The sequence below is a fragment of the Girardinichthys multiradiatus genome, chromosome 13 (genome assembly GCF_021462225.1).
Source record: "Girardinichthys multiradiatus isolate DD_20200921_A chromosome 13, DD_fGirMul_XY1, whole genome shotgun sequence".
Classification (NCBI taxonomy): Eukaryota; Metazoa; Chordata; class Actinopteri; order Cyprinodontiformes; family Goodeidae; genus Girardinichthys; species Girardinichthys multiradiatus.
This window is the reverse complement of record NC_061806.1, coordinates 26,038,226-26,049,844: the sequence shown is the minus strand read 5'-3', so window position 1 is coordinate 26,049,844 and position 11,619 is coordinate 26,038,226. Positions and strand designations below refer to the sequence as shown.

Sequence of the window (11,619 nt, the reverse complement as noted above, 5' to 3'; positions counted from 1 at the left end):
TTTGTTCTTTGTTTTGCATCAGCTCCGTTTCTTTTTTTGCAGCAGTAGAGGCCTTTATTTCTCAATTTTTCCAACAGTAGGGAGACAGGAAATAGAGGGAGACAGAGAGGGAAGACATTCGGCAAAGGTCTCCGGAAACGGGACTCGAACCCGGGATGGCCGCTTCAAGGACTGTAGCCTCTATACATGCCGCGCCCAACTTTTCATAACTTTTGGCAACTTTTAATAAAAAAAGACACTGGTCATTCAGAGACTGTGCGAATAATTAAAATATTAGTTGCAATGCATTTTTGCACAGCTAAACTGAATATTAATTGCACAAATTTGGGTTTTAGTTCTCTAACGAGTCTCACTGAGTTCCACGATAAGAAATATTTTAAAACTAATATTATTAAAAATTAGTTCAGCCATTTTTTATATTTTCTAATGCAGCACAAGATGTTTGAGATGTTCCTTTCTTAGTCTGGGGAGATCTATACTACAAAGAAATGGGTCTTTAATGGATTTTCTCATCTTACATAGGGTGTCTGTGTGTTCCACCTCTGTTGTTTTGCTTCTCTGTGTGCTTATATTTGCATTAGAGAATCTGCATTGTTGTGTTGTTACTAATTTTACAGGTACGTATGTGGATTTAGGAGTGTATTTATTGCTGATTCTAGTCTTAGGCTGTGTCTCTTTAAGACCATTTTGTGTCCTAGTGTCTTTTTTTTAATTCCTGTTTGTGTCTTTTGTGGAAAATGAGCAGGTCATCTTTTTAACTTTGTGGTCAAACCATTTCCTAAATGCTTTTGTGAACCGCACTGTTTACTCTGTGTTTGTACATTGTATTTATATGTATTCAGTTTATTTTTCTCACATTTGTGTGGATTTTGTTTGTTTGTTGATCAGTTTTTCTGAACTTTGACCCTTTTTGCAGCAATACAGTAGAGAACATGAGTATTTAACTTGTAAACATTTTCCCAGGATATTGACACGAAATTTTACACTTTTTATTCTCACATTTTATTCTCTTTGTTTTCTGACGTGGTTCTCTCCAGTCATTTGCAGACTGCCAGTACCATATGCTGAAAACCTGCCCCACACCTCCAAACTTGATAGTCACCATGGTGTTTTTGGAGTGATGCAATTTATCTTCCAAACATTTTGTGTCCAATCACATCCAAAAAGTTTGAATTCGATCTCCTCTGACCAGACTATTTTCCCAGTATTTCATTGACTTGTCCAAATGCATTGCAGACAAAGGTAAACCACTTTTTTTTTAGCATTAGAGTCTTTCAAAGTGAGTGTGCATTGAGACCATTACAACTGAGTTCTCTGCGTTTGATTTTCATGGAAAAAATAAACTCTCCCTGTTAATCCAGATATTTTCTCATCAAGTGGACGTTGGCTCTCGCACATCTCTTGTGGTATTTTATTTTTTTACTCAAAAATCTTGTGGGAAGTACTTGATGATTGGTCATTTATAGTGAGATAATATTCTTCCCAGCACCCCCAACCATGCTCAGAACATTCAACATTGGTAACCAAAACCATCAGTATGTTTTACAAAAATAAGGTTGCACATGTTTTCAAAGAGATTTCTGTTTTTGTCCACTACAAGATTCTTTTTATGTGCTATTTTGGTCAGGAAAAACCTTTTTACAAGCCATCAATTAGAACTATACCAGGCAATATTATTTGTGACCAATAGGGGGCAGGGTTGCAATATATATTCTGACCATTCATTTTCTTAACTTTTTCACGGCTTATTCTTATCATGTGGTAAATATTTATTCTCTCTGCAATTCCAGTTTATTGCACACGACTGTAATTTATAAACTAGCTTGCGCTGATTTCGTGATATTTGTCTATAGTTGTAATGAACATGTGTGAATTTCACGTCAGTAAAAGAATTAGCAATATTTTTTTACTAAGAAAAAGGTTAATAAGAGATTTAATACCTTTTTTCCCCACAATATTGGTTATATTGCAGCTCATTGTACCTGTTTGTTCAGACATCACATCTAAGGTCCAAACAAACAGTTTTTCCAAAACAAAAGATCTGTCATTTCTTAAAAGTTCATTGTAAACATAGTATTGCTTCTAAAATGTATTTATTGTATTTCGTGGGGATTATGCTAAACAAGCACAATCAACAGCATAACTGAAGTGAAGGGAAAATGTGTGGCAGAAACCGAACACTGCATATCAGTTGAAATTTACCTTACGGGTTTAGATAAAACTGTTTAAAAAGAAACTGCACAAGCTTTTAAGTATGTTTAAAATTGTGCAGCATTGTTGGTTTTATAGAGGTTTAAAGGCACCACACTGATTTATTTCTACATGTTATGTAAACAAATGGTATAAATGGTGTCCTAATAAGCCTAAATATTCTACAGCACACATATTGTGTGATTGAAACTGATCCTCCTTCATACTCTTGCAGCCTGTCGCGGACCTGGCAGGTGTTCATCATTTCTCTCCATACAAATCTCCAAAGGAGAACAGCTGACATCTCATTACTTCTTCAGTCACTGAGATGATGTGATTGAATGCTAAGCCACGTTTGGATGAATGACTCTTGCGGTCTCTGATTAGCTGCGACAAAGGAGAAAGCTGTGAGCTGATAGCGGAAAAACAGTTGGTTTAGTTTCATCATTTTCTATTCATTATAAAGAGGCTGTTCAGGGTTCTAGCAGTAAAACAAGGAATTACTGGAGGTGTGTTGATACTGCAGTGGACATAGGCTGTTTTAGGGTTGCATTGGGACCCATTTCTCTTGTATATGTGTATAGTCTTCATCTGCAAACAGCAAAGAACAGTCAACGTCAACATTACAAGGTATCACAACACCCACCTTTTTACATAAGATAAATATTCACTATCATAGGAAACACAAATGTTTGCTTTTTGCATTACACTGATAAAACCGTCCCTTACTGGTGACTTTAGTTCATTACAAAACCTAAAAATATGCACTGGCCAATACTGCAAGGAAGAGCTGCCTCTCATTAAGTCCAAAACTATTTATCAAAGGAAAAAAATCAGTCTGTCTGTTTGTCTCTGACAGGAAATGAGACAGGCATCTCTCAAAAGATAAAAAACAAGGTAAATGGAAGAAAAAACAACTATATATTTACATATTTTTAAAAACTGCATGTCAAAACTTATTTATTTGTTAATGGTGCAGAATGGTGAATTGAAGGATTTATTACAACAAAAAGACTTAACTTGCAGCAAGGCACAAGGAGAAAAACACATGGAGCACGGACAGAGAACCAGGCAATGAAACGACAGGAACCAGCAAGGAACAATGACAACCACTGAGGGAAGAGTGGAGAACAACATAGAATACAGGTGAGTTAATTGGGGATAATGTGGAGCAGATGAGGCATAAGGAAAGTGGGGAGACTAATAAACACAAACACAAATGGGGCTGAACTAGGACATAAAGAAACTACTAAACCACGGAAAAAAGGCTAACAGAGATCTAAGAGAAATACATCTAAATATATAAAGAATAGAACACAAGAATAAAATAAGAAAATAAAGGAATGGAGAAATATGGCAACAACCTAAAGGCAAAATTAACAAATGAATATGGCAAGACATATAATAACATTATAAATAAGGAAATTATGAAAACACAAACATAAAAGAAAACCAAAACCCAAACACCTGTGGATCACAACAATTCCATTCTTTATGATCAGTACACAAATCTCCATTTGCATTACAGCAATTCATCAAATCTGTTTGTTGATTCATATACCTAGTTGCTGAATTGATAAAAAAAATTATGGTATTGTAAGACGTGATTAAAAATATTAGACCTTTGTTCTCATGATTAGAATATAGAAGACCAATACAAAGTAAAAGAATAAGGACAAAAAGCAATAATGGCAATAAAGATTCCAACTGTTTTTAAATGACTGTTTGAGGATTAATAAAGCCAGTTGCTGGTTTGCTTTAAAAAAAAATGTTGGTGCGAGAATTAATGGCGAGAATCAAGACTTTTCATCTCATGACAATAATGAGGACCAGAACTGTCAAAGTCCAGAACAAGGACAAAAAAGCTAAAACTACCACAACCACTGACACTGACTCATAATGCAAGTTGCTGACTTGCTTTGCAAGAAATAAATGTTGATGTTAGAATTGTGAGAATTTATAGAACTTTGATTAACGACTGGAATATGGGGACTTGCAACTGGCAATGTTAAAATTAAGGTCAAAAATGACCACAATAGTTTAAACTTCTTCAAAATGTTTTCTGATTCATAACAATAGTTGCTAACTACCTTTCATCTATCCATTGTCTTTGTTTGCTCAATCCTCGCAGGATCGAGTGAAGTCCTCGCCAACGATCAATGAGTGAGAGGCAAGAGATAGGTTGGCAAAACCTCTTCTAAAGTCAGCTCGAATATCACCAGTGGCACTTGCACCACATTTTGAGAACCTTACCTGAACCATTAAGAGATTAGAATTATTTGAGGTGCTGGTCATGTTGCTCCTTCACCATTTTCAACCTTTGTGATTCTGGTCATTTGTACCCAACATTTTAGGGTATGAAATAAAGGCATACACCATTATTTAGTATCTACCAGCAGGAATTTACTTACACTTATCTTGGTTTGATCAGGACTCCTAGTCTGTCATATTTCATCAGAGTCAACTGGCATAAAAGGAGATCAGAAACAAAATTAAATAGAAATGGCGTGTAATACAACCCTTTTAGAAAATAACAAGCATTAACGTAATAGGCTATGGTTAAGTATGAAATGGAAGTAGGAAGGGAAAAAATGGCAACACATAGGTACAAAATACAGAAATAAATTTACCAGGGGGGAAATGGCCAAGATCCAGATACTTGTCTTGTAAAACAACAACAAGACATGATCAAGAATTGGGGATTTAATAATTTATTTAAATCACTCGAAAAAAAATCACCTGAAATATGAATACATTCCCTTTGTTCAAAACAAGTCATATCAATCAAGTATACTTACACTAATAATAATTACAAGTGCAATCATACCTACGATAACTACCATTATAAATAAAACTACCAACGTTAAACATCCACCACACAACATCAGGGGTCTGGAGGGTATGGCTTATCAATGGGGCATGGCTTTTTTCAAAAGAAACCTCAAGTAAATTAAGGTATTACATCCAGGAGGCCTAATTCAAGTCAGAAATCCCTCCAACAATATATTTGTGACACAGAAGATCAATTGTGCAGAGTAATAGCTGCCAAGAAAAAAATATATTTTTTCCATTCCATAATGCTATACATCCATTTTAGAAACATAAATAGGTTGAGTGATGTTGTATATTATTTCTTAAAATATATAAGATAAACTTACTCTGTTAGGTCCTGCTTTGCCTTCAGGAATGTGGCAGTCTCCCTCCCCTACCTTTCATTTAACAAAGTTTCATAAATTATCTAAAATGTCACAATTTTATAAACAAACACTTATCAATAGATTTCTTCAAATGAGTTCTTATAATATGTTATTACAGTGGGCCTTTCTTCAGGTATTGTTCCTCTTGTGTGTCAAATAGTAAAAGTGATAAATTCAACTGCTGGTCCATCAGACTGAAGTATTAATAGAGACCAAGAGCGACGGAAAAAAGGAGGGTTTCATATTCATGGGTATCTGGATTAACTGAAATGCTCATCTGCCTAAAATCTCTCTTTGAACATTCTGTAGCGGTACACCAACTGCAGTTTTTTTGGGCCGATTACCTTTTCCGGTGTTTAAAAGCTTTGACCTGCCATAACTAAGCACACATGAAAACAGACATTTTGACTGAAAATAAAGTTTATCTGTGTCTCTTATCGTTCTGGTGCCTCCTCTGACCTTACAGACATGCTTTTGCAAGTCCAGGTTACCCACTTAACAACAAATTCAAACCTTTGAGCTTCAGATCAGTGACTAAAAGTCAATCTTTCCTGGCCCTTAAATGTGCAATAAGTGCATCCCTCTTGGTTCATCAGACAGAAATGCAACATTTATTTTGTTTCCTCTGTGCTCATAACACCTGAGAGTCTGACGTATTTCTGGAATGCAAATAATAACATTAGTTTGATTGTGATGGTAACACCACTTAAATATGAGAAACCTCAGAAAATGCAGAACATCCAGAAATAGCAATGAACAGGTAATCAAGATCTGAACCTGATTTATCTTCCCATTTCGTTAACTGCAATTTTTAACCTAATTTGTAGTCGGGTCATTTCAAGAAAGAAGCTTTTCTAATCAAATCAGATAAAGTATCGTTTAGGTTGTATTGTATAAAGCAGACAACTGGAGAGGGCATCATTTTAGAGGTAGCCCACTGCAGTAAACACAGATAAACCTTCAATAATATATAGGTTAATATAATAGTTTATATTAATAGTTTATATTTCCTTTCTTTGAAAACATTTCTCACAGACCAAGGATTGCAGTGTCCAGAAAAATAAAAACAGATGTGAAATATAACATTTCAGAATACTGTATTGCAATGCAGGCCAAGTAAATAAATAGATACATATTTCAAAAATAACTTAAAACTGCAATCCAGCATTGTTGAAAGCACCACAACTGTTTTGGTTACACAACACAGGCGAGCTAGTATAATAGTCGATCATCAATTCATCCGATAAAAGAAACACTCCGCCGGCAATTGTTGTTTCTGGATTGCAGCATTAAGAGTCATCATATAATATAAGAATTAGTTTTTGCCACAACTTTAACATGCCTGAGGGCCTACCCTTGATTTTAATACATTTTACATATAAGAATAGATATACATTAAGCTATTTTATACATTTCTGTTAACATAAACATTTAACTTTTTATAATTTATTTTGAAGTAAAATGTATTTTCAAAGGCAAGAGGTTAAGATAAAATATATCAACCATGAAATTTGTAATGTAAATGATTCTAATAGAGTTAACCAACACACTGCTTATTAATTCATCACCTGACTACAAAAAGTACATTTAATATACAAAGTTTACAGTTTTTTTCTTTGTATTGTTATTGTTATTTTTGGGCCCTGTGTTACAGACTGTAAGGCAGTCAAATCCTATGCACACATACTACATATCCCTGTTTCGTAGTCCTTTGATGTTTTAATCAGTCCATTTCTCTCCATTCATGTCGTGTAATGCAAAAGGCTCAGTACCGCGTTCTTCCGAATAAAAACCGGAGGAGCCGGCAGGTTAGCTCAAAACATATGCCTTACCATGAGAAAGCTGGCTCAAAGCATGGTAATTGTAGCAAATTCATAGACTTACAGACTTACTTATTCTTGCCACCAGAAGCACATGCAGAACTGTTGCAGATGTATGCTTTAGAAACATTTAAAAAACAAACAAAAAAATATGAGTATTCCTATGCTTGTTAATGTGATAATTGTTAGCAGGGACCCAGCTAGTTTATTGTCAAAACTATTAACATTCATTCTTATGGCACATTTTCAAAACAGTATTACAGAGTAACTGGCATAAAAAGATAAGACTAAAGATTTTATTAAAAGTTATATTTCTGGGGTTTTTAAAGAGGGATTGTCTGACCTAGTTATGAGTAGTCAGTGATGGAATGAGAACCATGGAGAAATTCTAATAGGTGAGTCAAACTAAAAGCTAGAATCAAACTAACAACCATTCAAAATTAAGCTAGCACAGTCAAACTAGCAGCTACGCTGAGTCAAGCTAGCAGCTACTGGGAGTCAAGCTAACGGCTTTTCATGCTTTGTTTTATTCATTTTGGAAGTCGAAGCTCAGTTCAGGAAAATGATATCACACTCAAGTTGACCGTTTTGTATAGGTTAAAAAGAAGATATTGTACAGTGAATGCTATGTGTGCTACTGGTTTGATGAGATACAATTTGTCAGAAATGCTAATAAATAGTTTATGCAACTGCAACTTTCACATGGTTTATGAGCACTACAGCCATGTTGGATAATGAACTCGGAGCTGCTCGGTGACCTTTTCCATAAGAAAATAGTAATCTGTATCACTGCTTTGAAAATTACCATTTCTCATCATAATATCCCTCTTTATTTACACTTTCTAACACATAAAACAAGATTGATTTAAGAACCCCCTTTATTAAATAGATTTAAGAGATTTACTAATAACGTTTTTTACATAATGAAAATCAAGCATTTGCAATATTTTCTAAAGTTAAAAAATAAAATCAGAGGATTCAGATTGTACTCAAATCAGCTGATTGTAGGACTTGCCTGGCTTTGTTCAAATGCGATGGCTGTAATATAAAGAAGCAAAATAAAAGAAAAATTAAATTTTACCAAACCTAAAGTAGAAAATATTTAATAATTCAACAATATGCTTGTTGCTTGTTGAAGGCGTCATGAACAATTATTGTGCTTGGTAAAAGCTTCTTTTATAGATTTTATCCTCAGCCACTGGAGTGAAAAACGTCTTGTAGTAGGGGGAAAATAATCTTCATCGTCATCCCTTCTTCATCCCACTGTTTTCCACCACTCCACCAACCTTTTCCACCACAGTTACAGAAACTCTTTAGTAACAGTATTTCCGTTATTGTGGCACTGGCTTATATTTCAACCAAACTGTGCAAAAGATTTGCTGCACACGTTGGTCCTCTTGTTGAGTTGATTGTCAAGTTCTGTTACAGGCTAAGTTTTAATATGTGCAACAATTTTCAAAATACTTTGTAATGGATAATGTTGGGAGATGACATCATCGGTAGTCCTTTGTAGAGCTTTCACTTGACAGTCATTCTGTAGGAGCCCGTTTAATCCACCTTCTTACACTCGAGTGACCATCATGAATTCTGGTCACTTTGGAAATGGCAGTCAGGATCCAGGGAAGCCCCCATAGACCTGGCTGAGAGACTACAGAAGACAAAACAGATACATTCTTAATTTTTCTCCATTCACAGGTTAATGGGAATAAACATTTAGCATCCTAGTTTAGGTTTCTTTAAAACTGAGTTCTTCCTTTACAATGAGTTAAATGAAAGGACTGCTGTAACTTAGCTATATGTAGGATAAGTGTGATGCTAAGACATAGCATCTGGTTAACTCAATTTAACATATGGGAAACTTCAGGGAGTTACTGACTATTATCCAGACCTAATGGTGCCACCAGTTTGACCGAGATACTTAAAAATGTTCGTCTTTTTTAATTTTGTAAATATGAATAAAGCGAAAAGGGATACATTTAGAAAATAATATTTAAATAAGAGGTACATAAATACTTAATCTTAAGTTACATTTAAATGTGTACTACACTTAGCCATACTGTTAAAGTTATTGTATTGCCCTGAGGATTATTTCTTTCAAAAGCAGGGAAGCAGAGGTGGCTTCTCCTTTGCAGTTCTAGCATTGGACAAACACTATCCACCAGTCCACATCAGCTATGATCAAGTGATCAAATTCATTTACAGGGTTAGTGTCCATGAATATTTTAACGTGACATGAAAAAAAACATTTTACTATCTGGAAAATCTTGGACTAATGCCCAATAACATAACCTCTCATCAGACAACTTAGACTGAGGACAAAGTGAAGTGACATGATGAAAAATAAATTAAAAATGGTTTTGATATGACAAGAAATGTGCTGTGCTATGATTTCAAATGGGAAATTTCTTAGGGAATGAATAAAATCTTGAACTAATACGAAATAGCAGCAGATATGGATTGTTTTTTGCTGGGAAAATTGGGGAGGAATAGGCAAGGGTAAAGGAAGGTCTACCATTGAAAAACAACGGTAGATTCGCCACAGTCTCAGGACTTCAAAGTCAAATACAATTCCATGAAAATTCAAACTAGATAACATCACTGGAGATGCTTAATAGAAAACAGGAAATTTAGCATTATCTATGTTATATTTGCTTCAAAGGAACCAGACATTGTTCATTTTTCAGCAGGGGTTTAGCAACAATAAATAATTGTTTTTCTTAACATCTAACAAGCTTTTCTATCAGCTTTGGTTAACTTTTCACATTTGTACTGTTTTTACTGTATCCTTAAAAATACAATTTTTACAATAACAAAATGACTCTCAAAGAGCTATCTGATAAAAAGTATGCATAAAGTCATTCATCAATAGAAGGATGAGGCAAATTTCAGATCCTGTCTTGGATTAATTTTTCATAATTCTCAAAAACAAAATGCCCTGATCTTTCTAATGGCAGGTCACTAGTTTCCTTCTCCACTTGAACAGTTTAATTATATCATTTTTCAAAAATGCATTGCTCATATTTTAAACATATCCCAGATAATTCGCTCAGATAATTATATATACATAATTAATTATACAAAATGCTTGTTGTATGTGTTAAACTTATAATTTTACTGGATTGTCATAAAAGAAAAAATTCATTCATTCATGTTAAATGGTAAACATGTCTCAGTTTTATTGATTATGGAGAGGGAAGGCTAAGAGGAATACAGTACTGCCAAAAGTATTTGCCCACTGTTTTAAATGATTGGGATTAGGTATTCCAACCACTCCCATGACCACAGGTGGATAACACCCAGCACCCAGGCATGCAGGATGCTTCTACTTTCATTTGTTAAAGAATGGAGCTCAGTGAATCCTAGCGTGGAGCTGTGTCCAATACGTTTAATTGTAATATTTCCTCACTACTACATATTCCACAATTAACTGTGCAATAGTGGTATAATAACAAAGGGAAGTGATTGTACGACAGTAACTCAGCCAGAAGTCAGAAGACGCTGAGGTGCAAAGTGCGTTGACTTCTACGGAGTCACTAGGTACAGACTTGCACACATTAGGCAGAGTTCAAATTAGCTCCAGAACATTGTGTAGATAGCATCATGGAATAGGTTCCATCGCTGAGCAGCTGCATTCACAGGACTCTACAGCAGGGAATTTGTGTCTTCTGTCTGGTAATGTTTGGCAGTTATCAGGAAGACAGCACGTGTCTGTTTCCATTGGATCAAGTGTAATGTTTGCAGAGAGGATTTATAGTGTGGAGCTATTTTGCAGAAGTGGGGCTCGTCCCCCTAGTTCTACTGAAATAAATGCTTAATGCCTCTGGAACCAAAGTCATTATGGAAAACTTCATGCTCCCAACTTTGTGTGAACAGTTTGGGGATGGCCCCTTTCCCATTAATGTTCTCCTAAACCTTGTGGTACGCCCTCGCAGAAGACATAAAGTTGTTAAAGCTTCATAATAAACCTAAAGGATTAAGAATGGGAGGTCACCCAAGATTATATATGTGTAAAGACAGAGGGGCAAATAATTTTGGTAACATAATGTGGAACCTTCTGGCCCAAATAATGGAGACATTTTCAAACAGACACTTAAAATTTGGTGTTTTGAGTGTTATGCTTGTAAGGATATTCCTAAATGCAAGTATTTCCTTCCATAAAAATATTTTTTTGTTGAAATAAACAAATCTTGAACTGCAATGACTTCACTAGACCCCTGAGGTGTGCTGTGGTATTTGGGACCAGCACACATCTCCAGAAATTAAGGAACTAGCCATTCCACCCGTGTCAGTATAGGACTTGTTTCACTGTGGAAAATGACCCTCTCTTACAAACTTTAACCAGCATCTTCATAAGGTCTTTTGCATACTGCCATATATTTATTTGAACAGATGGATGTGCCACCTTCAGGCAT

The 11,619-nt window shown here is 35.2% G+C and overlaps 1 protein-coding gene across 4 annotated transcripts in view; it reads right to left on the bottom strand.

The window, feature by feature from the left end:
• Window positions 1-4,885: 4,885 nt before the first annotated feature.
• Window positions 4,886-11,619, bottom strand: part of LOC124879749 (ras/Rap GTPase-activating protein SynGAP-like) — a 91,691-nt gene continuing 84,957 nt past the window's right edge. For all 4 annotated transcript variants that reach the window (XM_047384478.1, XM_047384475.1, XM_047384477.1 and 1 more), the window contains one exon: window positions 4,886-8,855. In XM_047384478.1, coding sequence (XP_047240434.1) covers window positions 8,817-8,855 — 39 coding nt within the window. In that variant the 3' untranslated portion in view covers window positions 4,886-8,816. The remainder of the gene's footprint in view (window positions 8,856-11,619) is intronic.